Source organism: Notamacropus eugenii, chromosome 6 (genome assembly GCF_028372415.1).
Source record: "Notamacropus eugenii isolate mMacEug1 chromosome 6, mMacEug1.pri_v2, whole genome shotgun sequence".
Lineage (NCBI taxonomy): Eukaryota > Metazoa > Chordata > Mammalia > Diprotodontia > Macropodidae > Notamacropus > Notamacropus eugenii.
The window spans coordinates 368,216,060-368,242,603 of record NC_092877.1 but is presented as its reverse complement, the minus strand read 5'-3'; the positions used below and the strand labels follow the sequence as shown (position 1 = coordinate 368,242,603).

The 26,544-nt window shown below is 39.4% G+C and overlaps 1 protein-coding gene across 3 annotated transcripts in view; it reads left to right on the top strand.

Annotated features, from left to right (window-relative positions):
• Positions 1 to 26,544, top strand: part of LEKR1 (leucine, glutamate and lysine rich 1) — a 180,051-nt gene that overhangs the window by 133,884 nt on the left and 19,623 nt on the right. For 2 of the 3 annotated variants that reach the window (XM_072618650.1, XM_072618651.1), the window contains 4 exons: positions 468 to 561; positions 4,334 to 4,498; positions 5,250 to 5,549; positions 22,668 to 24,293. In XM_072618650.1, coding sequence (XP_072474751.1) covers positions 468 to 561; positions 4,334 to 4,498; positions 5,250 to 5,549; positions 22,668 to 23,057 — 949 coding nt within the window. In that variant the 3' untranslated portion in view covers positions 23,058 to 24,293. Of the gene's footprint in view, positions 1 to 467; positions 562 to 4,333; positions 4,499 to 5,249; positions 5,550 to 22,667; positions 24,294 to 26,544 lie in introns of those variants that run through there. The other variant, XR_011969148.1, reaches the window with a different exon arrangement.

Genomic DNA, 26,544 nt, shown 5'->3' with positions numbered 1-26,544 from the left:
AGACTTGACTTAGGCCTGAGCTGTGGGATTGCTAATGTGGTGGTAATATTGCCAGTGATTGTGGAAACAGAATGTCATAGAAATCTTATCAGATCTCTTCTGTTTGCCATATATTTGTTGTTTTCCTTCCATGTTCATCTATGAATGCTCTAGACAATATATGACTTCACTGAGTTTTAGGCCAAAAACTTTTTTCATGCTTATTTTCCCCCTATTATTTTTGTTGCTTTATTAGACAATACAATATGGTAAGCCATAAGCACAGATAGGCCCAGAAAAAAGTCATTTATTTTTGGGGTACAGTATTTGTAAATTTCTGTTACATTAGCTAAAATGGCACTTGGTGGCCTGAGTACAGTAAGGGCAGACTAAAGGAAGAGCAGACAAATGTCCATATATGAGCTTGACACTGTCGTCTGGGATTGTTTCATGCTCAATTTGTACTTTGTTCGGTTTGTGATTTTCAGAGAGCTAATGCTGATTTCACATCAGAATAGACTTGAGCAGCTGCAGGAAAACTTCCGACAGAAGATGCTGAGTGATGACAACTGGAGAGAGAAGGTAATGATGATAGCGACAAGAACCGTGACCCTTCTCCGCAGCGCGTGCTTTGTTTGTTTTCCTGAGTTCTGTTCATTTGCCAGGAAGACGTATCCTTTGCCAAATTGCATTGTGCCTATTAACTCTCTGGATACCTTCCTGAAGTTCACTGGTCCAAATGTTTATGTTTTCTAAAATTTTAGGAAATGTAATGGGAAAACATTATGATCAGAAAATCCTCTGAATCACTGCAAAGTGAATATATTATGTGATTCTCTGCAAACATGTAGTTTTTTATTATGAAATAAAAAGCATTTTATTTGGGTCTCATAAAATGGAAGTTGGACTCAACCATGGGCCATATTCTGTAACTGAAAGCAGTTTATGTTAAAATTGGAAAAAAGCACTTTTTATTTGAAAATATCTCAGAATCTGAAAAGAGGGAAGGATGATACAAATGGTACCTTGGAGAGAAGCTTACAATAAATCGAAAAATCAACTACATTTAAAAAAAAAATCTTAGTGGTGAATGTCAGACATTTATTCTAGTATAATAAAAGTGGAGAAAGATTAACTTTCAGATTCTTACATGGAAAATGTTTCTTCTTATAGCATACAAATCATATTTATGAAATACTTCAATAACTCTTCTCTTTCTAATAACTTGTATAAAATTCATTATCAGTTTCACTTTGCCTACTAAATTTTACGTATTTGCTGAACTCACAGAACATTTACTAGGATCTATTTGGTACCAACTATATATGTCATTATCATTTAACTTAGACTTTACATAAAGAAATGAGAACACTAATAAACTCCTATTAGAAATATGTATGTGCACATTGCTTTCAACAATATGTATTCCACTTATGTAAATAGATTATAGTAATTACATTAGGTAACTCTTGAGTCATGGTTCTCAGCATGTAGCATCTTACCTAAGTTAGTCTATACCTACACCTATTCTTTCCTCCACTGCTAATAAATAAAACAAGGCTTTCCTCTATATTAACAATTGTTTTCACTCTTTATTGTGAAGTGACAAGGTGAATGATGTTTCATTCAGAATAGTCACTTTAACACCCTTCCCTATATGAGAAATTGGAAGGTTGGGACCCTGACTTATCTGAACTTCAAATTGCAAAATGCCTAATAAATACTTGTTGAATTAAACTGAACTTAAGAAGAAGTATTTTGTCATGATGATTTGGTTCACGCATAGAGATGCCTATTGACTTCTTCTATAGTCCCCATGCCCCGTTTTATTTCCTAGGATCATAACTGGTCTCAGGCCAATTAGAATGGCTCTCCTCTACATATTCTCCTCTCCATATCTTTGCCAGTCCAAATCTGGATGTTAAAAGACTAGACATAGGGGAGAGGACAGAAGGAAGAAGGGAATTCGTCCAAGAACTCTCATCTTTCTATTTTTCAGATTTCCTTTCTCTGTTTCTTTAACTGTTAGTTAATAGTAGCATAGTGATGATCAGAATGTTTAACAGTGAACTTGGCTGTCTGTTTTGGTGGAGAAGTATGATTTCCAGCTGTTGTTTCACAGCTCAACAAACTTTTTACAGTTGGTTTTGATTTTTAAAAATTATTTTGGAAATGTCTATCACCTTGCCTTCAAACTTATAGAACCATCTCTTTCATACTTGGTCTAGTATTATCCATATATTGGCATTGTGTGAATGTGTGTTCTAAGGGTAATTAGATAAATTGGCAACTGCAAATTGAATTTTCCTAACATTACCATCAACTCTAGAACCATTCCAATATTTTATTTATATTGTGAAGGCACATTGGCAGTTGAATAAGCCCAATTATCTAGATTAAAGGTGGCAAATAACTTTACTGTGGGTCATGGCTCTTGATTAGTTGGTCATCATTTAGATTGATAAATCAGACTAAAACCTAGACCACTAGACCTAAGCAATGATAATGTTATCCATGGAAATGTTACTCTAAGGGCTCTGAAGTCTTTCCTAAGAAAGAGAAGTAGTTGTTAATGGAACATTGCCATCTATTTCCTATTGCATAACAATAAAGTATATAATATAGGTTCTATCTTTCAGCATTTAATTTTTTTCTCACCATTTACAAAATGACCCAAAAGTACATCTCTAGAACAAACTTTTTCCATTCTTCCTCTTTTTACACATGGTTCCCACTGACTTTATTTTTAAAAATAGTTCCTTATTTTTACTTTTCAATGAACAATTCCCTCTATTCAGCCTAAGAAGGTAGGGTTCAGAGGAGCGACACATACATCCTCCATATTTGAACGTAAATACTTAATCCTTGGTTAGTCCTTTATTGTTGCTCATTCATATGATCCTCACCCTACCCCTTTTTGTGTTTCTCTTCACACCTATGTTTGTTCTTCAGAGGTTTTCTACAGCTTTGGACTTTTCATCAGGAATCCTGAGAAGTCCTCTATTTCATTAAAACTCCATCATTTCTCTTGTACCATTATACTCAGTTTTGCTGGGTAAGTTATTCCTGGCTATAAACCCATATCTTTGACCTTCTAGAATATTCTGTTCCAAGCTCTCTGCTTCTTCATAGGAGTGACTGCTAAAATGATGGTTGATCCTAACTGTGGCTTTTCTGTACTTGGATTCTTTCTTTCTGATTGCTTGCAGTATTTTTTTTCTTTGACCTGGAAACTCCAAATTTTGGCTGCAGTGTTCCTGGGAATTTTCATTTTGGGTTTTTTTTTTTTTCAGGAGGTGACTGGTGGATTCTTTCTGTTTTCCCTTTAGCCTCTGATTTTAAGAGACCTTGGCCAGTGTTCTTTTTTAAAGATTTTTTGAAATAGGATTTCTAGACTCTTGTTTTGGTCATGGCATCAGCTAGTCCAATGGTTACTAAAATTTTTTCTCCTCAATCTGTTTTTTCAGATCAGTTGTTTTCTTACCCTGAAATAACCTTACATTTTCTTCTATTTTTCAGCCTTTTGATTTTGTTTGAACATTTCTTGTTGTCTTGTGCTTCTACATGATCCATGCAGATTTTCAGGTAGTCTGCTACTTGGTCGAGTTTTGTGTTTCTTCTGCCAAACTGTTAATTGCTTTCCAGTTTTTTCTTTCATAGCTCTTATTTCTTTTCCATTTTTTCTTATGTGTTCTCAATCTATTTATAAAACCATTTTTAACTCTTTTAATTCTTCCTTCATTTCTTTCAGGAATGCTAATCTGGAGTTTATCTCTAAGCTGGGTTCGTGGGTGTTCTGAAGTCATTGTGTTCTGTAACTGGATCCTGAGCATCCCCGTCATCACATTAGCTCATTAAGATGGGCTTCTTTGTTTCCTCATTCTTTTCAGCCTCCAACTTTGGACTTGATATGAGGGCTTGGTTCTGTGCAATTCTGGAAGGAAGGTGTGGGCTGGTCCTGATGCTGGTTTCTTGGAATATTGAGTGTCATGCTATTCTAGGATCTCAGGAACAGCCTACAGACCCGAGAGCTTTCAGTGCTGCCAGAGGTCTAATCCATTGCAAAGTCCAGGTCTGAGCCCTGCAGGTTCTTGCCCTGGCTTTGGGTCTGTGCAAGCATTAATGCTGCAGACTGTCCCTGTCAGCCATCTAGCAGAATACTTATTTCCTCTTTGGTCCAAAGATCCTGCCTTGGTTATTCCTCTCAGATTCCATAACATTGATTTTCTTTTCACTGTTCAATAGGCAATGAAATTTGTATAAATAATATTTCTATAAATAAATTCCATGTCCTTGTTGGGCTCTGAAAATGAGCATCTCTGTATGTGTATGTGTGCTGAACTCTGCTTTCCAGCTTGAATTTGAACTCAATAAAGAGCGGATCCGACACCATGCTGAGTGTCAGGAGCAAGCTTTGCGGCTGAAGGAAGAAGCTAAACTGGAACTTACCATTGAAAAGGAGAAACACCAAGAAGTAATAAAACAATATCAGAAAGAGCAGGAGAAGCTTCAGAAGAAGGTTTGTAGCATGGAGCCTGGGCATTGGCTAGGAAGAGGGGAAGGGCAAAGGGCAGGCTGCCTCTTTCCTGCCTTTGGGGCTCAGCACTTGGTGCCTAGGGTTAGTAGCTAAGCTCTACTCAAGTACAGAAATAAGAGAAGGGTAGAATGGTAGAGGGATGGCCATCACCCCCTGACCTTGAGGGCTGACTTTGCACTGAATGAAGGCATTCCCAAAGGTAAGAAGAGTCTAGGAGTCAAACCTGGAATAACTGAGGAAGGAGGGTTAGCATAAGTGTATCAGTGAGGCCTGCAACCTCAAGCAAATTGTGATGGTGACATTTAACTCACTTATCCATCCATGCCAATGACAAATACTGATGCACGAATTGGTTAGGGCTAGAACAATATCTGTCCAGTCCAACTTTTACCAGACACCTGATCATGCTTATTCTGATCAATAGATGATGTGAGCACAATTGAAAGTTGATTTACTTATAAGTTATTAATAGTGCATCAATTTTTTTAGAAAAAGATCAAGATCAGCCACAATAATTTAGAGAATTTTCTTAAAGACTAAATGAGTTTTTGTTTGACAGCACTTTAGGGTGCAAAATGGAAACCTGTAGAAAGAAACTGTAGTTTGTTTTTTATACAGTTAACATAGTTTAGTGAATGAGTTTGTCTAAACAGTTTGTCATAAGAGTATAAATAAACAATCTGTCGTCATCCAGCATCTGTGGCCTGCATACTAACAGTGCTTTACCTTCTAGATGACTGATTTAATAGCAAATGCTACCAGCGATCTAAGGATGGAAGTTGCCTCTCTAGAGAGAAAGCTCCAGGAAACCCAGATGAAACTTACTGAGAAAACAGCATCAAAAGAAGAGGAGATCCAGAGTCTTAAGGTCTTGGTCACAGAATTTGAATCTCGCTTGAGGAAGGAGATGGACAACTGCGATTCCATTTCCAAAGATTTACGGAGGGAGATGAAGCAGAAAGCAGAGGAATTAGAAAAAGTCACTGAGGAGCAGACCCACCTCATGCAGCAGCTTAATCAGGTCCGGGAAGAGGTAAGAGTGAGCGAGTGACTGGGATGTTGGATGGGAGATGTACCAGGGAAGAGCTGTGGGCATTGGCAGAGGAAGCCCAGGTTTAAACCTCAGCACTGCCTGTGACTCTAGCCATGGCACCTGGAATGGGTCGTTTGGGAGGTATGTGTCTAGAGAATATCTTAGTTGAATCTTATCAGTTAAAATGCTGAGATGAACAATTTTGGCTTTTTTACCCAATAACATATTGACAATTAAATTTCTGCCAAAGGATTGTTTGGGATGATGATGATCCTTTCCTTTCAAAAACCTTTAGCAATGAGTACTTGATGTAATTTTCCTTTAGTAATGAACCTTTTTGTCACCCTAGATTGTTAAGGAATTTGCTTTTTGATTAGACTTCTTGCCTTATTTTTTTTATCATTTTGGTTTGACTAACAGTCATTATGAAAAAGTCTAGCTCTTTTCACAATATAAATTTCTCATGATACTAGATTTTCTAGGATGTTCAGAAATACTGGTTGTTACTAAGCACTTTGATCATGAAGACTATTGTATTTGGAAAATTTGATCACATTAGAAGAACTTTGTGAGCTACAAAGAAAGGTGAATGGAGAGAGGATGGAAGAAAACAGAATGTCAGCTGGATGTAAAATGTTTTCTTGAGTATGCTGGACAGTAGTAGTCGGGGACTCAGAGGGATGCTCTCAGTAATTGCAGCATGAGGCAGTTAAGAAGAGGCAAGAATGAAAGAAAATGCGTCTATCTTCAGATTATTGGGCAAAGTAAATAAAAAGGCAGCCACAGACATGAAGGGACAGCTGAAAATAATTTAAGCTAATTAAAGGAACGGGGGCAGCTATGGTGGTTGAGACAATAGTGGGCTGAGCGTCAGAGGTCTGGTTTCTAGTTCAGACCCTCCTCTCAACAGGTCACTTCATCTCTGTGGGCCTCATTTCCTCATCTGTAAAGTGAGGCTACAATACTCTCTCACCATGGCATCATGAAGCTCAGGTGAGCTTCACCCATGTGAGGGAATGAGGAAGAGTGAATCAGTGGAGCTCAGGAGAAGGTGCCAAAGGCATCAGCTGAGGGCACAGGAGATGGGGACAGAGCAGCAGCAGCATCTGACCTCTTTGAATGTGGATGAGCCCAGCTCTGAACTGGTTCGCCCATCCTTCAGACAAGGGCCTAGTGAGGACCAGCTCTCAGCTGTGCACAGGGGAACAAAGAGGAAGGAGGGCAGAGTGGGCTGGCAATGAGCAAGAACAGATAGGACTCAGGGCAGATCTGTACAGAGGTAGGCACTGTGGGGAAAGTAGAGCAAGCAGATACAGAGGCTTTGTCTGTGTTTGCTTTTCATAAGGGTTACCAGAGAAGACAGGAAAAGAGGTCCTGGATGGACTCTGGGTGGAGACAGGCCAGCCAGGGGACCCCACCAAGGAGGATTCTTTATGAAGATTCACTTCATAAATTCTGAAGCAATAGAAATTCATAAATTCATGAAGCAATAGAAAGGAGAGGTGAGCTGGGTTTTGTGATGTATTCATAGTCCCAGTCAAGTGGCCCTTGAATTGGGGTTTGGACTGGAAGAAGGAGCATAAGCATGAACCAGCACTAATACAAGGGGAGGGAGGGGATGGCTGCACCAGGTGCTTTTCATCAAAAGGTAGAGAAAGTTTCTGGTAGGTTTAGGGAACAGCTAAGCTCTAAAGGTGCCTCAGGAAGTGGTCTTGGAATAGTAATTGGTAAGCAGGAAATACATCTCAAAAGTGAAGGACACAGCATTCCTCAGGCCAGAGGAGGCTGCCTGTAATCTCCAAGAAGAAAGTCATTGTCTATCAATATCGTAAGAGTGTGTCACAATAAAAGGACTGGCAGCTGCCTCTCAGCCACCTGGAACCCCCGACCTGCACATGTCAGCCCCAAGGAGGGCCAAGAGAGTGGGGAACTCCAGGAAGTGGAGGGAAATACTGAAGGTGAAGGGGGAAAAAGCAAAGGAAAAGAGGCCCCATAGTAAGAAAGAACATGAGGAAGATGAAAGAGATGCCCATGACTCTTGTGAGGTTCCAGGGAAATAACTTTGTGAAGGGAAGCCGGGAGAGAAATGAATCAAGGGAGAAGTCCAAGAGAGCAAGGATGAGACTTCTGTATTCAGAACTCAAATCCTTCTCTTAGACAAGTTGCTCTCTCTTGAGCTAGTATTTCCTCTGGATGAAGGGAAAGAGAGCCAGCTCTAAGGAAGTCTTACAGGACTAATAAATGAACAACAAAGAAAGATTAAATAGGGAATGACTTAAGGATACAGCCACAGTAGCCAGCTGAAGAAAAATCGGCAGAAGTCTAAATATGCATATATATACACATATCTACATATACGTATATGTGTATTTATTTATGTGCATGTCTTATAGAAGAAAAGGAAAATACAACAATATCCGAAGAACAACTGACATTTATCTAGGTTTCAGGGTAAGGGTGGTCAAGCACCATTTTGTAGTTAATAGAGACCCAGTTGGTCTAGGAGTTAAGAAGCACTGGGTTCCAGTTTGGCTGCTGGCCCATCCTGGTTGTGTGACCCTAGGCAAGTTACCACCCTTCAGTGTGCCAGGCAACTCTCTCAAGGTGCAGAGAAGGTGCCAATTACTGTTGGCAGAAGGGGTTTCCTTATTAGGAATCCTCTAGGCCAGTGAAATGAAAAGTTCACTTCTATCCTATCCCAAGTGGCTTTACCTGGACTATTTCACTGGGTTCTATTAGGTAAAGACTGTTAATATCTCTGTTACAGTGGAGAACACCAAGGCCAAGACAGCTTATGGAGCTTGCCCAGAATCACATGGGGCAGGGTTCGAACCTTTGGCTTCCTAACTACAAATCCAGTGCATATGACCATGAAAAGACTAGTATAGAGAAGACTCTGGATAATAAGGACTAAGCAACCTATGAAAGACACCCAAAGAGTCAGCAGAGGAGATGGGGAAGGCGAAGGACAACAAGGAAGTTATATACAAGCAGCAGAGGTTTGTACTTCTCAAACAGGATTTGATAAAGTAGAGGAAAAGAACATTAAAGATATATTTGTGGTTACAGGACATGGAAGACATAGGGCAAACCAGAAATGAAATGCCAAAGGTTCAAGGCAAGATTGTTTTGGGTCAGGAGATGCCAACCATACCTAAGAAAAAGGGTCATGGAGAAGACACCAGCATACTTGAATCCATCCTAGCAAAGAACTTTTGAAAGCACTGGGGCAAGATTATAGGAAAATGAGTGCACCATTATGGCTCCAGAGAATGAGCTTGTAGAGCCTTATTAAAGAACAGGGGGAAAGGACGAACAAAGAACCCATGGCCTTGGGAAGAAAAACTCAGTGAGATTAAAGATATCTATAATCATATGAAAAAATGCTCTAATCACTTTTGATTAGAGAGATGCAAATCAAAACAACTCTGAGGTACCACATCACACCTATAATACTGGCAAACATGATGGAACCGGAAAATGATAAATGTTGGAGAGGATGTGGGAGAGTTGGAACACTAATTCATTGTTGGTGGAGCTGTGAGCTCATCCAACCATTCTGGAAAGCAATTTGGAACTATGCCCAAAGGGCTACAAAAATGTGCATACCCTTTGACCCAGCAATACTGCTTCTAGGACTATATCCTCAAGAGATCATAAAAATGCAAAGGGTCCCATTTGTACAAAAATATTTATAGCAGCTCTCTTTGTGGTGGCCAAGAACTGGAAATCAAGGGGATGCCCATCAATTGGGGAATGGCTGAATAAATTATGGCATATGAATGTAATGGAATACTATTGTGCTAAAAGAAAAATGATGAACAGGAAGACTTCAGAGAGGCCTGGAAGGACTTATATGATCTGATGCTGAGTGAAAGGAGCAGAACCAGGAGAAATTTGCACACAGCAACAACCACAGTGTGCGAGAGTTTTTTTCTGGTAGACTTGGAACTTCGTAATAACGCAAGAACTTAAAAAAAATAATAATTCCCAATGGTTTTCTAAGGCAAAATGCCTTCCTCACTCAGAGAAAGAACTATGGAATTCATTCGCAGAATGTAGCAGATCTTGTTTGTATGTGTGTGTGTGTGTGTGTGTGTGTGTGTGTGTGTGATGTTTTGATTTGTTATATGAGTTCTTCCATTTATTTTAGTTCGGCTATACAGCATTACTATAGTAAAAATGTATTCGGTAGGAAAGTATATGTAGATCATATATAGAATTGTATGACATCTTGGGGAGGGAGGGGGATGGTGGGGGATATGCAGGGGGTAAAAATATAAGCTTTTTGGTAGTGATTGTAGAACAATAAATGAATGAATGAATGAATAAATAAAAAAGAAAAAAAAAAAGAAAAACTCAGTGAGGTAGCAGAAATGTTGAAGTCTCTAAATGTGTGAAAGTCAGGAGAACAACTAGCCAGAAGTACCAAATCTAGGAGCTCTGTGGTTGTAAGACTATTGCTGGGGACTGTCATGGAGGGGCAAGGGAGGATGGAGCCACTTACTCAAGAAATCTTCAAGTAGGGCTGATGGGACCTCAAGGAAAGTGGAAGATTTGAAGCACTTGGGCATCCTTGGTCTTGGACTTCTACCTGGGAGGGGAGGCCAGAGAAACTAGAACAACATAAAATGCAGGATCGTTGTATCTTCAATGTGTCTGTGTCTTTATGACAAAGACAGTAAAATGGGAGCTCCTTGAGGGCAGAGACTTTTGTTTGGGGAGGGGTTACTTATTTTGGGGGTTTTGTCCTGGTCTGAGCTGCTCACACCATTGGGAAAAATAGTCTCTGAGACGACATGATTCCATGTTTGTATTCTGCCTTGAGTCTAGGTTCACAGGACCCATTAGCTGAGCCTCTGGTCTTTCTAAAGCATGGAATCCAACCAGATTCCCAAGAGTTTTCTCCTCCCATCCTCCATCAGCTTCCTCTTCTTCTGCCTTCCCTGACACTGAATCACAGTTTTTGTTGCTTTTCCACTGTCAGTGACCCATTATGTTGTGGTTGTGATCCGCCTGACCAAGTAGAGAAGCAAGATGATGCAGTGTTGAGCACTATGACTGGAGTCAGAGGACCTGGGTTCAAGTTCTGAAGCTCCCATTAGCCACCTATTTGTCCTTGGAAAAGTAATTTCATCTCTCTGGGTCTCAGTTTCCTCATCTGTAAAATAAGGAGATTGGACCAGATGATCTCTAAGGTGCCACCCAGCTCCTGTAGTTCCATGAGATTATTAAACCCATACAAGTCTCTCTCTAGTACAGCATCTAAGTGTTCGGTTGTCAGGGCCTGAAAGAATCCCACCCTTGTTATTGTAAAACCCATTTCCTCTATGATGCCTCACCTTTTTTTAGAGGATTAGCTCTGTCCAGCCCTATTTCCTAGCACGTTCTATGCTGTCCATCTTTCCAACTGTCCCAAGTGGACCACTTCTTCCATCAGTGGCCCAGGGGGCTCTGAATAAGGAGGAGGTTAGGAGGAGGCTACATAACTTCCCAGTGGCATCAGCCTGGGGGTGCTTCTCCGAAGGTCATTATGTGAACCTTTGGGATAGTAAATATGGATGCTCTTTATGCTCTGAGTATACCATGTTATAATGAGTTTTTTAATCTGCAAGGTTTTGATTAATTATCACCATAGACCCTTTCTGTTTGACAAAGCTAAGTTTTTATGATCCTCGTTTTGTAGAAGAAGAAAACCAGACATGGCTGTTGGAAGGACTTTTACACATTCTCTTGGTGCCTGTCAGTGATAGAGATAAGAATGAAACTGGGAGATCTCCAGTCCTGGCCCTGCCATGAGTTCAGAGGGCCATCCTGATTGTAAGAATGCATTGAGGCTGACAAGCTGGAGGATGTCTTTGCTGGCTTAGCCCTCCAAGTTCACTCACTATAGATGCTTCCCACCACGAATGAGATTCTCACCTTCAGAATGATAAAGTTGCTCAGCAAGCTATTTCTCTTTTCTCACCTCATTTTTTAAAATTGAAAATAACTCAGCTTTCTACAGGAAAAAAGAAAAAAACATCTGTAGTGAGTACGGAAAGTTGGCCATTTTTTAACATAAAAAATGTTGGACAGATGGAAAAATCCTTTATTTTCCTTTTGACATTTATCTGTAATTTTTCTTCTGTATAATTGTTATAACTTTTCTGGTTAGAGTAAAATTAAGTTACATTTAAATGTGTCCAACATAGTCCTCATTTTAAACATAGACCCAGACCTAGTTCTTTCCAAAACAGCCTGGGGGTGTTGGGGGCCTTCAAAAGCAGGGGCCCTTCTCAACTCCCCTTGCCCTGGGTTTATGGATTAAAAGTGATTCTAGGGTTATCGGATTACAAGAAAACTTTTTTTGGGGGGAAAAAATCACCTAGTGGCCTGGAAATTAAATTCAGTTTATGGTTGCAAACATTTCCCAAGTTCTTAACCTTTTTTTTTTTTTTTTAACATCTTGGAGTTCTTTGGCAGTCTGGTGACGTCTATAAATCCTTTTTCAGAATCATGTTTATAAACGTATAAAATCCATAGGATTACAGAGGAAACTAATCATATTGAAACATAACCACCGAAATGTGGTCTTTGTTTTTCATTTGTTGTTGTTGTTGTTGTTTTAATGGACCCCTGGTTAAGAGCCCCGGCCTTAGAGATGTATTTGGAGAAGCAGAATAGCATGGCAGTGAATGGACTGGCTTTGCAGATGGGAAGAATAATATGAGCTTTCTATGAAAAGAAAGTCTCTCATTTTGTTCTCTATCATTGAAGTCCACTGGGAAATTCTGATTATAATATCTAGGATGACCCAAGTCAAGTTGCTTAACCTGTCTCTGTCTTGGGCTGTGCCCTTATGAGTTGCAGATCAGCATTAGGGGATTTCCTTCTAGCAGTGAAGTCACAAGCTCAGAACCACAACGACAAAAGATAGACACATATCAAAACCTTTTGTTTCTTTTAAGAGTAGCAAATGTCTCCATCATTTTAAGCATTTATGTTTTCAAATTACCCAAGGTTATAATGTTCAGAAATAAATCTAATGCTTATCTTTGATTTTGATTTCTAATTTAGATGAGCTTGTCTTTTACTAAGCTAAACTTACCACAAGTTGTTGTGGGTTTTTTTAAGATCCTAAATGCAATGAAGAATTTGGATACTGTCATTCTCACTTTTTTAAGCTGTTAATGTCATAAGTTACTTGAACATCGTCTGACTCATTCTACACTGTCCATTCAAGTAACATTTTCAGAAATGACTCTGGCAGTTTTAAAGACCAGGTTATCTCCTTGCCTGGGAAGATAAGCAATTTAATGTGAGGAGAAGCTAATTCTCTCTTGCTTGTCACGAGTTGAGCCCAGTGTACGGAAGGCATAGTCATCAAGTCCTTCTGTCCCATGGTCATGTCCCATTGCTGAGCTCAACCCCAGCCCTGAGTACCCACTAGTATGAGCCTAAAATATTCCTCTTCCTATTGCTTTTCAAGACAGACTGAGCTATAACCCTGGAGCCTTCCTGTGAGCACAACTAAGTTACAGTCTCCAATTTTTAGAAGAAATGAAGGCAGAGCTCCCGAAGGAATTTTCATCTGCTTTCACCCCAGCAGTGAGAGACTGGAATAGAAATGCATGTAACCAGCTTTCTCAGCCCTTCCATCTTCAACTCAGAGGGACCTCCTGGTTCCAAGAAAGAATAGAAGTAGAACTAATTTTTTTACCCCAAAAACTAATACCTTGAAGAATGAGTTGCAGAGCAATGGGCCTTCTTCCGAGGATGGCTAGTCCCCACCATCCTAGTTTGACTCAGTCATGTTGGCAGTGAAGGCTAGGCTTGGTTGCTGGAGCTCTGTAGAGATAGAACTTCTGATTCTCTTAGCCTCTTCAGTTTAACCTGAACTGGAATTACTCCAGTGCCTTGTTCTGCATGAGTTTCTGCATAGTTCCATTATTTCCTTTTGAGATTTGCCTTTTTGTCAATTAAGTAAATTTGACGTTTTCTTTAATGAGAGCCCTTATCAACACATTAACCTTTGCTTCATTTGGCAAGATCATTCCACTTACTCTTTTTGTCATTGATTCACTGTGCCCCCCTCTTCCCCCCCGTAGCTGCTTTTAAATTTCTCTGCATATTAGAATGAAATGAACTGTCTTAACTAAGAGACTTTTTATCTCCATTCTACTTAGTCACTTGGGTTGAATCATGTCGAGTATCGGGCCGAGACTTCCTAGATATTATGATCAGAATTTCTCAGTGGACTTGAATGGTAGACAAAGAACAAAATAAGAGACTTTCTTTTCACAGGAAGCTCATATTATTCTATTTGAGAAAGCGTAAGCAGAACCGTATGAATATTTTAGAATGTTTCTTATTGCTGTAGTGTAATGTTGCCTTGCATGCTTTATCTGTTAATGAAATATTAAATTCAAGCATTGTCAACATGGTTTTCAGGGATTGAGAAGGAAGGGAGGGAGCCAGCTGAAAAGTTCAGTCTTAGAAGGACTCTTAAAAACCACATAGTCCAAGTCCTGAAACAAAAATTCTGCCATCCACACTCTGAGAGGTGGTCATCCAGTCTTCCCTCCGAGACCTCCAGAGATAGTCACCCATTCAAACCATCCTTTGAATGAATCAAATCATCCTTCACATGATAGCCCTTAGTTCAGTTTTCCGAGAACACCAGTCACATCATCTGATGTCTCCATCTGATGTCGCTAAGACCCTTCAACTTATTGTCATCATATGACACAGTTTTGAATCCCACCACCATCATGGTCATCATTACTCCTGTGTTGGGAACAAAGAAAGCCTAACACCCAGGAGGTGCCCATTTGGGAGGTTCCCAGGAGGGGGTTCAATGAATCAGATTGATGGTGGAATCATATTTCTAGAGTTGGAAGGGACCTTCAGGGTCATTTATTCCAATGCCCTCATTATGCATATGAAGAAAGTAAGGCCCAGACAGCCAAGTTGGCTTTTGGATGACTACAAATCACTGCTGGCAGTATTACTCTAATAGCTTTCCTCCAGATTTTATTAACATCCTTCTTAAAATGTGGTACCCAGGAAGGACTACAACGTTCCCAATGTGATCAGACCAAAGCAGAGGAGAACAGGCCTCTGCCTGCCGTCTCTTTCACTGGAGCCTAAGAATTCAGAATCTTTTTTTAACTGCCGTATTACTCAGGTAATTCATGGTGAATTTAGTCTGCTAAAACCCTGAGGTCTTTTCATCTCAATTGTTGTTTAGCCAACAACTAACTCCCTCTCCCATGTGATATTTGTACAATTGGGGTTTTTGTATGCAACTGAAAGAGTTCACATTTCTCTCTTTTAAAGGCCAGCATCATTCACCTTCTGCTTGAGAAATTGTTTTAAATATTGATGCTATCATCCAATGTATTGTCTCTCCTTCCTCACACAGCATCATCTATAAATTTGATAAGTCAAGTCAACAAACATTTATTTAAGAGCCTTCTGTGTACCAGGCATGATGCTAAGTGCTAGGAATACAAAGGGAGGAAAAAAACTCTTCCTGATAACACAGAGAGCTCCTAGTCTAAGGGTATGACAACATGCCAACTATGTACAAACCAGATATATAACGGATAAAGTAGAAATAATCTTAGAGGAAAGGCAATGCTATGTGAAAGGGATCTAGAAGGGATTCTTGTATAAGGTAGGATTTTGGCTGGGACTTGAAGAAAACCAGGAAGTCAAGAGATAGCAATGAGGAGGGAGAACATTCTAACCCTGGGGGAGAGCCAGTGAAAATGCTCTAAGTCAAGGGATGGAGTGTCTTGTTGAAGGAACAACTAGGAGGCCGGTGTCATTGGATCACAGAGTATGTGTGATGTAATATGGTATGAGAAGATGGAGAGGTAGGAAGGGACCAGGTTATGGAGGACTTTAAAAGTCAGTGGATTTTATATTTGAAGCTGGAGGTAATTAGAAGCCAACTGAGTTTATTATAGGGAAATGATATTGTCAGACCTGTTCTTTAGAAGAGGAATTTGCCAGATGAGTGGAGGATAGACAAGTGGAGAGAGACTGGAGGCAGTTTGTGAAAGCATGAGAATTACATCTATGCCTTCATCTAAGTCATTTATGAAAATGTCAAACAGCAGGGCCAAGGATAGATCCCCAAGACATTCCTCTAGAAACTTCCTTCCCACTTGACATTGACCCATCAATAGGTGCTATCTGAGTTCATTCATTCAACCATTTCCAAACTCATCTAATTATACTTTTCTAGTTTGTCTCCATCTTTTCCACTAGAATTGCGTGCATGACTACATGAATTGCTCGATGAACATGTAGATAAACTTTATTCACAACATCCCCCTGATGTACCAATCTAGTAACCCTATTAATAAGAAAAAGGACATAAGGTTAGTCTAGCATGACTTCTTGATGAAACCATTATGGATTTCTTTGATTGCTCCTTCCTTTTCTAGACATTTGCTAACCATCCCTTTAAGAGTATCATGTAGAATTTTGCCAGGAATCAAAGTCAACCTCACTGGTGTATAGTTTAAAGAATCTCTTCTCTTCACTTTTTGATCATCAGGACACCATTAGTGCTTTTCCAGACCTGTAATATTTCTTCTATAACTCATAACCTTTAAAAAATTAATAACCATGGCTCAGCAATCACATCTCTCAGTCCTTTTAGCTTCATTAGATGTCATCCATTGATTGAACTTAAGGGCAGCTAATTGTTCCCTACTATCTTCCTATCTTTGGTATCAACTCCCTGTTTTTTATTTGGTTTTCTCCAGTCCAAAGATCTTTCTCCTTGGAAGAGAAAATGGGAGCAGAATTAGAACAAGCAGTTCTCATTGTCCCAGTCACCCCAAGCATTGCACCTCTCCTCTGGTATAACTGGAAAAAAGTCTTTGCATTATCCTTGGCTTTCCTTGGAAACCTCCACAAATGCTAAATTTGAGTCCTCTGGATACTCTTTGTACAGGACTATGGCAAGCTCTTAATTCATCTCATTTATTAAGCACCAACTAAATGATACGCATCACATCATATTCTGGGAGTGTTGGTGTGATTAGTACCAGAATGACACTCTGTGACTTGCCCTTGCCCTCCAAAAATTGTCCTATGAGTCTCTTATGCATCCACATTAGCTTCTTTCTTAAAAACAACACAAAAAATCCCTTTTCCTTTCCCTAATTGTTTTTCTTTCTGTCTTCAGAATTTTCTTTATTGATATTTCCCATCCCTCTTAGGCTGATGTCCTGTATAATTCTAGGCCATTGGATCCTACTTAACTCTTCTGTGAACCCTTTGAAATCTACTATCCCAAAATTTGAGGTGCATGTCAAACTACACCTGTCTTTCCTCTCATCAATCATAATTTCTTCCCAAAGCTTGTGTCATTTCCATCCCCAAACAAGTACATCTTCCATAGTTAGAACTTGTAGGGGAGAGTGGTGTGATGGTAAGAAATTTGATTTTGAGGTCAGAGGACATGGGTTTGGATTCTGCCTTTGCTGCTTACCACCTTTGTGACCTTGGGTAAGTCGTTTCTACTCTTGGAAGCTCACTTTCCTTATCTATCAAATTAAGGGTTAGACTCAGTGACCTCTAAGGTCCCTTCCAGTTCTAACTCTGTGATTGGTGATCCAGAAGTGAAGTTCCTAATGATGGTTCCTGCATTTAGAAATCTAAAATCATCCTTAAGGCAAGCCCAAAATCGTTAGATATTTTGTGTTTGGGAGGGAGGGAGAGAGAGAGATAGAGACAGAGAATATCTGAACACCTAACAGAAATTCTGAAACTGAGGTCCATGGGTTTTTTTTTTAGTATTCTAAACTACTTTGGTGTCATTGGTTTCCTTTGACACCATACATAGTTTATTTTATACATTTAAAGATATTCTGCTGTGAAGTGGTCCATGGGTTTCTCAGACTGCTTAAGAGGTCCATGTTCCACAAAGGGTGAAGAACCTCTACTCTAGAAAATATCGACAGAATTGAACTATCTCCCCACACTGTCCATGCTCCCAGGCAGGCTTGTGACCTTTCTTGCATTTCCTCTTCTCTCTTCCTTATCTTTGGTATATTCTGATGACAATGTTACTTTGGTTCTGCTCCCCTTAATTGTAAGTAAAATGTTAAGTACCCAACCATGCTCTCTGCCTTCCCTCTGCCTCTGACCCCTGGACTAGCCCACAGGAATCTCTTCCCTTAATATTCAACATTACTTTATCCCATTTTACTAAATTCATTTCTTTGAAATTAAGGTAAACCCTTCCAATGACATATATTATATCACATCACATCATATTATATATTCTGGTCAATATCTTTGTGATTTCAGTGAGGTCAAATTTGCCTGCTTCTTTTCAGATACCTTGCTTACCTTGAATGAATGAATGAACGAATACATTTGTTAATCTGAAACAAAGATAAGCATGTAGGTTTACTTATATAAGGTGTTCCAAAAGCCTACAATTTTAAGCTTCAATGGAATATATAAACTATAACTCCTTTCTTTACCTCCAACATCCAGTTTATTTTGTGCACCAATAACTACAACTATCTGAACTAGAATTCCTTAGCTCTCATGTCATTATTATGATAGCTAACTGTATTGTATCAAATTCTTGCTGTCTGTCATAAATTTAGCCACCAAGTAGCATTGTTAGCCACTAACCTGATCCAATTCTCCAAAAGGCCCAGTATATGGGAAGCCCCATACTCACCCTAATGGCTATGTGCTTCTACCCACTGAGGGGATTTTCTGAGTAAATAACAAGATTTCTTTGTTTCTTAGAGAATGAGTACCTTCTGTCTTCCAACTCTGAATTTCCCTGGGTGTCTACATTCACCTTTGAATAACAAATCAAAGGGTATGGTTAGTATGAATTTACTCAATTAGAAAATTGTTCTTTGGCCCCACTTACCAGCATCCCTGCCTCTTTTTTCAATCTTCTGTGTTTCTCGAATCCTTAGTCATGTGACCTCAGCATCATGGACTTAGCCACCCATGCAAATAAATAGTCATGCTTGGATACTGTTTCCATTATTTTCACTTTTGGACTACAGTGAATAAAAGCCATCATACAGTTCATGATAGAATATACACCATATCCCTATAGCTTCTCTTGCAGTTAAGCAGACTTTAAGCAATTGTACCTATGACCCAAACTCAGGAAGTTTGCAATACAATTCAAGGTTCCAGCAGCCATTCATGTCCCCAGTGTGAGAGTCCACATGACTTCCTCAATACAGGAATTAGCAAACTTCTCCAATGCTGCCAATGCAAATCTGGATTCAGTCACTGATTTCCCTTCTTACTCTAGTCTGAGCAATCCAGGTGCTATCTTATGTCTTACCAGCTACTGAAAACAACTTCGCCATTCTCCTGTTGCTGGTAGGTATTTCTGACTGCTCAGTGGTACTAGATATATGTCATCGCACAAGGAGAGTGGATTCAAAAGCAGTTCCCAGAAATTAGAGGCTCATCTCTGAGCTTGAAACTTCTATGGTACCTCCCTGCACCCAACTTGACTGTCAAACCTCTTTGGTTCCTTCTCTGTCTCTTCTAATTGTCAGCCAAATGCGAGTGATCCCCAATGAGGGGGTGGGATCAAAGAGGGAGAAAGTTTTTGCATAAAGTACCAAGTCACTATAATGTCCATTGTATCTGAGGTCATGTGGATATGGTTCTGTCCTTGAATGATGAAGATTTCAACCCCTTCACGCCTGCTCATGCTGTGAGACTCTTAGCCATGAACTCTTATAAGTTTACCACAGTAGCTTCACCCACCATGCAATCACACTTCCCTAAATTCTTTTTTAAAAAAGAAAAATCATTACTATCATCATGGAAACTTGATAAATATCAACAAATATGAACATTTCAGAAAAACAGTTTGCATATGGACAACATGTTTTTAAAGAATATATATAATATATAATTTTTCTAGTAGTTCCAACACTGTGTCCTGCTTGTTTTCGGTGTCTCCTGTTGAATTTTCTTCCACTCCCTTTTTTTTTTGTTTTGCTGTCACCATATTCCTCCTAAATTCTTCATTACTCTTTTACCTATCCTAGCATATAAAAGTCCTGTCTTGTAGCAAGTGAGTGCAGTCAATCAAAGCAGATTGCTACATTGGCCTCCTCTTTGTGCTCCTCCAGTCTATCACCTCTCTGCCCAGAATTGGGCATTATCAGTCCTCTAGAGTCAAGCTTAGTCATTGCATTGATCATAGTTCACAAATCTTTCACAGTTGTTTTGTATTGGTATTGTATAAATTATTCTTCCAGTTCTGCTTGCCTGAATCATTTCTGCTCAGAATCATTTCATGAAAGTTCTCCCAGATTTCTTTGAATCTGCTTCTTTTGTAATTTCTTATGGGAAATAATAGTTTGTTATTTTTTATATGCCACCATTTGTTCAGTCATTATTTCCAGGGGTTTTTTTGCGTTGAAAAAGCTGTTATAAATATTTGTGTACATGCACATGTTTTCCCTATTTCTTTGATCTCTTTTGGGTATACAATCTGCTAAGTTAGCTCATCTGTGGTAGGAGGTATAATTTCAAATTATTTTCAAGAATGGTTGGAATGATTTACAGTGCAATAGCAGAGCAATATAGGATCATAGGATCATGAACTGAAAGCTGGAAGGACCCATAGATGCCCCTTATTTTACAGATGAAGAAATTGAGGTACAGAGAGGTTGACACTCAAGGTCACACAGGTGTCTGAGGTAGGATTTGAATTCGGATCTTACTGACTCCAGGTCTAGCACTCTGTCCATACCACCTAGTTTCCTAGTGTGCTTGTTTCCCATAGCCCACCCCCCAAATTGTCATTAATTTGGTCATCTTTGCCAATCTGATGAGTGTGAGGTGGAACCTCAAAGTTATTTTAGGTTACATTTCTCTTATTATTGTTTTGGAGCAATTTTTTGTCTTATTGTGGTTCATTGCTTAATTTTCTTCTTTTGAGAAATGCCTGCTCATATCCTTTGGCCATTGGGAAATGGCTCTTCATCTTAGATATTTGAATCAGTTCCCTATTTATCTGAGAGAGTAGACCTTTACCGGGGAAACTTAATGCAAAAATTTTACCAGTTAACTGACTCCTTTCTAATTTTAACTGTATTGATTTTTTTTTTACAAAAGCTTTTCAATTTTATATAATCAAAATTGCCCATTTCATCTTCTCTATTCTTTGTTTAGTCAAGATCTCTTCTTTTATCCATAGCTATGATAAGTATTTCCTTCCTTGCTTCTCTCTCTCTCCCCTTTTATATGTGAGGTGTTGATCTTAATCTATTTTTTTTTTAGACTGCTTTCCAGTTTTCTCATCTTTGTAAAGTCCTTACTCTAGTGTTTGGAGAATTATACTATTATGTTCAGTTTCTTCTGAGTCTTGTGTGCCTAGTCTTTTTTTCTGTTAAAACCAAAAAAGAAAAGAAAAGCCATTCCTGGTCTCTGCACTACTTAATTCCCTCTCTTGGGAGTCAGTTGGATTATATAGTTCTTTTTTTTATCATTTAGAATGTAAGCACTTCATCATCTAGCTGCTTCCTGTTATTCATATGCATTTGCTTTTCTCTGTTTCTCTTGGCTCTTGTGTTTGCATTATCAGTCAATGAAAATATATTAAGTATCTTGCTATGTATCAGGTACTGTGCTAAGTGTTAGAATACAAAGAAAGGAAAAAAAAACCCAACAGTCTCTGTCTTCAAGCAGCTCCCAGTCTAATGGAGTAGACAACCCACAAACTATGTACAAACCAGCTTTATCAAGAGCAAATTAGAGATAATCTTGCAGGGGAGACATGAGAATTAAGAGGGATTAGGAAAGGCTTTGATTTTAGCTGGGACTTGACAGAAGTCAGGGAAACTTGGAGGTAGAGATGAGGATAGTAAGCAGTCTAGGTATGGGGGACAACCTGTTGAAAATTACCAGCATTGGGAGATGGAACATTTTATTCAACATGTGCCTAGCCCATGAACTTACTCATGAAACCACCATTACATGGATCCTAAACACTTGGAGGATTAACTATGACACTTTCCTACATGTTCAGCTCAGCTGACAGCAGTTAATTATCCTTAGACTTAAGCAGCTAGAAACTGAAGGGAGGAATCTTTTTTTTCAGTTTGAGATCTAAAGCTTTACAATTCCTTGGTTATATTAACAAACATAAATTACTTGAATAGAATTCAATTTTTAAAAAAATTAGCTGTAATATATAAAATGGCCAGTTAATTTTGCCTATATAGATCATAAATGTAGAGTTAGAAGCAACCTCGGGAGCCATGTAGTCCACCCCTCTCATTTTACAAATAAGGAAACTGAGATCTAGGGATCAACTGGGCTCAAGTCCCAGATCTGTCATCTGCCAGTCTTGTAACCAGCGGACAAGTGAAGCTTATGCTCACTGCAGATTACCTTTTCCACTAGTAAAATGGTGAGGGGAATGCCTTATCTATAGTGGGGAAGATTAAATGAAAGGTAATCTAGGGAAAATATTTTATAAATTGTGTAAAATATTATTTTAATCGTAATAATTTCTTATCATTGGCCTTGAACTAATCCCTGCAGACAGTATCGTCTCAGGATAGTTAAAATTTTATATATGTATATACACCTGTGTTATGTAATGTGTATATGCATATACATACATGTACTCACATAATATATACATATCTATATGGATAGATATACTTTTCTTGTGTTGCTTTCAATGCACTGGACTCCATGTGACAGTAACTTTTCCTAAAGTAAATCACTTGATCACATCGCCTTGAGCAAAGTGGAGCCCAGTCAGTGTCAGAGGCCGGAGGCATGAGCCTTCAAAGAGCACAAGACTGTGGAAGATCACATCTGGGTTCTAGTCATGCTTCTCTTCCAGCACTTGGCGCAGTGTCGGGCACATAGTAGGAGCTTAATAAAAGCTTGAGCACTTTACCCCCTGCCCCCAGGTTTTCCGTGCCTTGGTAGTAAAAGGCAGGAGCTGGCCTCAGTGGTCTCAATAGCCCCATGAACCTCGCTGCCTCACCCGGGATGAAAAACGGGGCCAGAGCTCGGGCTCTCCTGCTTCTCCACATGTGCCCTGTGCCCTCCACAACTTAAGATGGGCTCTCTTTTTCCTATTTTCAGAACACCTTTCTCCAGGAAACAGTACGGAGAGAGTGTGAAGAGCGCTTCCAGCTGACTGAAGCTCTGAGCCAAGCCCGCGAGCAGCTGCTGGAGCTCCAGAAGCTCAACGGGAGCTTGCCGTTGTCCCGCTGTTCTCTCGGTCCCCCCAGCCTAACCTCCCCGGCTGCTTCCATGGTCAGTAACGCAAGCACATCCCCAGGAAAAGGAATCAAAATCCCCAGCCTGCACTGCGCCTCCAAGTCACCTAATTCCCAGAGCCAGAGCAAGTCCTCAGGGACGAGCATCGCCAGCTTCCCTGTCCCCAAACCTCCCAAGGGAAAGGTGTCTTCAGTCAATGAGACGAGGCAGAGAATCGCCACGATCCTGCAGAAGAGGATGGGTCACCAGTAGGCAGCCGAGATGAGCCCTCCTGTGTTACAAGTTCCATGTCTCGGATCCCAGGTGACCTCTTCAGTTGAGGATGTTAAGGAGCTAGAGTGGTATAGGTTTAAATTTAAATTCCCAAACGATCTCCAGAGGAGATCAGCCCAAGCAAGTGGATGGGACTTAGAAAGAAATTGAGAGAGGCAGTTAGAATCTTTGTCTTTATTTCAGAGATTAAGATTTGGGGGCTTCGAAAAAAGTTTCTAGATTCAGAAAAAAAAATTATAATCAGTGGATCAATTGTGTAGTCACATTTTCCAAGGGGCCAAGAGCCTGGGTAACTCAAAAGTTACTCAGAAATCAAGTAGTGAGTAGGTAGCCCAAAAGACTGCTTGACATATGTAGGTCTGACCCAAACAGGTACAGTTTTAGAGGTCACAGCAGAAATTTTCCACCTAGAGAATCTTTTCTATTTCTTGTATTACACAGAGATAGATCTTCACATCTAAGCAAGGTAGTGCTTTGTACTTTTTTTACGTGAAATGTATCATATTAATGGAATGATCATTCATGGAGAGAAGGAAAACATTTCATCCTTATATAAATAATTCCCAAGAATTTTTGTTCAATTATTTTCAGAGTCTGTGATCCTCACTATCATGAATATGCCTCATGTCTCTACCTTAAGCCCTTTGGTACATTGGAAACCACCATAGCCTTTACTACTGTTGAAATTTTTGTATTAAAGTTAAGCAGTAAAGGTAAGTCACAGCTAGGGAGCTAGGCCTCTGGGTGAGTCAGGTTGACAGTCTGAGTAAAAGGCGCTAGAGTGCTAATGTTAGAAAATAATGACCTTGATTTTCATAGGCAAAACATTTTTAAAGGTAGTTTTCAGTAAATGTTATTTTGTACTTAGAGTTGTTTAAACTCACATTCTCAAACAATGGCCGGAGAAGATCAGCCCAAGATAGTCAAAGGGACTTAGAAAGAAGTGAGAAAAGCAGTTGGTGTCTGTCTTTGGACTCTGGGTTCTTCATATTTTCTGTTCTCAGACTGCATTAGTATAAACAGAGACAAAGTCAGCATTTTAGGTCTGCTTAAATTTTAGGTATGCTTCAAGACTCTCCCTGCTTATTAGTCTATTAGTCTTTTCTCATCTTCTCTTCCCAAATACTGCATCAGGAAGTTCTAGCCTTCAAGGCCCTAGGTTGGAATGATATTAACAGATGTGTAATAAATCATCTCTATGCTGTTACACTTGTCTATGACATGTGACATTCTTATTTATGTGTTAAGGTGCCACATACAAAAAGGAAGAAATTACTCCAACAAATGAATGCCTTTCTAGTCTCTCAGAGCCTTAGGGACTTTCATGGACAGTCATAGGACTTTCGATAATTTCCACATAAGGTATGCAGAGCCCCCTGAGAATAAGTTCTTCTTTTGTCCTTGAGCACAACAGATAGCCAACCAAATGATCCTGCTGGATGCAGCCTCCCTGAAATTCCAAGAAGAAATCATATGAACATTATGGTATCATCATATAATGGAGCTCAATCTCAGTGAATTCCAAGGAACTGTCCAAATCTGTCATGCTAGCATTGGTTTTGAGGAGGGTGGAATCTCATTTGAAGTCTTGTACACTGGTTAGGGCTTAGAAATCTCTTTTTGTTTTATAGAGTGGTTTTCATTATAATAACATTTGACCTAAACTAATAGAGCTATCGAATCTTAGAGCTGGCAGGAACCTTACAGACTTTCTAATTCAACCTTCTTTAGGCAGCAAGACTGAGAACATCTAATTTAGAACTAGAAAGGGACCCTAGAGGTCCTTCAAGTGACACCCCCTTATTCTGCTGAGAAAGATCCTGGAGCTCAGACAGGCTGGGTGAATTTTCCAAGGTCACAAGGAAGAGAATTGGGATTTGAATTCGTGTCCTCTGATTCAAAATGTAGTTCTCTTTCTAGTCTACAGATATGTCTTCATACAGAGGTTTAAGAAGTTGCTATGGATCACATAGATAGGGGGCACAACCAGGGTGAGAAGCCTTCTGGTGAGCATATTTCCCTTATACCATCCTTTCCACTTAAGGATTATAGAGCTTCCATCTGAAATTAAAATTATTCACTGAAAGAGGAGGAAAATAGTGAGATTATTGATGATAGAGTCATCTAGTCCAGCCTCTTCTCCTGTTATCATTAGAAAATAAGTCATCTATATAAATTGGTAACTTTCTCCCATATTCAACTAAACTTTGTTTTGTTTTTGTTTTTACTCCTAAATTATAACTGTTCATCAGATCCCAAAGGAGAGAATAGAGTTTCTTAAATTGAGCATATAAAGAAATTATCCACAAATCTTGGCTTCTATATTTCAATTCAATACAATCCAATTTGCCAAGTATTTATTAAGTGCCTACTATCTAGGCAAGACACTGTGCTGGACATGCAAAGACAAAAATGAAACAGTCCTCACCCTCAGGACCTTACATTCTACTGGAATCATTGCTGTGCAATGGGTAGCTTTTAGATAGTCAGGTTTGCCAGCTGCACAAATCAGCCGAAAAACGGGCTCCCTCCTAGATGATCATTCTCTCATTCCTCAAACGTACACAGAGGCAGTTCTGGAGAATTCACAGTTGACAATCAACTCTTTCTCATTCTAAACCATTGGACACCACAGTCTGAGCTGTATACTCACATCATTTGGAAAAAAGAGTTTAAGGGAGAAAAAACGTCAACATGGAAATAAAACAAGTAAACAGGGTAACGGATGATAAGGAAAAACAGTGGAATGGCGTCTCCTCTCTTCCCCCAATCGGGAACCTGCTAGTACCAAACAGTCACAAGAAATTCATGGATTCTTGACAGGAAATGTCCCAGTCAGATCCAGCTTTCCAATATACACAGAGGGTCATCATTCCTCTGATTCCCTATTCCCTAAATATCTAGACTTTCCAGTGACCTCAATGGCAGATTTATGCACGTATGGAGAACAGAGCACCACTTCGGAAATTTGTGCGTGTTCAGAGAATTGAGCATTCACTGTTGAAATTCTAAAAAAAAAACACCATTTTATTTTCCCCAGCGTTGGGATTATTTTTCCCTTTTAAAATGAAAATTAACGGATTCTTTTAAGCAACTTTTTACTTCTTGAATAAGAACACTGAATATTTTGCTCAGAACTACTTAAAATTTATATTTTCTGGTGATAGAACTGACTGGAAATCACATTAATATTTTAAATTATGTAAGATGAAGAAGCTGGTGTTCCATTAGCCTTTAAAAGTCTTTGTAGCCTTTAAAAGTCATTATCAATCAATTATAGTGATAGCAAAGTTCTCTGACTATGATGTAAATGTTATCAGACTTTATCACATAAGTACATCACCAGCCTCTCAGGTTCGTGGGACTTTAAAGGACAGAAATGCTATGCCTCCCTAATCTCCTGAAACAGTAGCTCAGTAGCTGAAAGCACCAAACTCAAATCTCTCAGTCATTATGTATTGCAAGA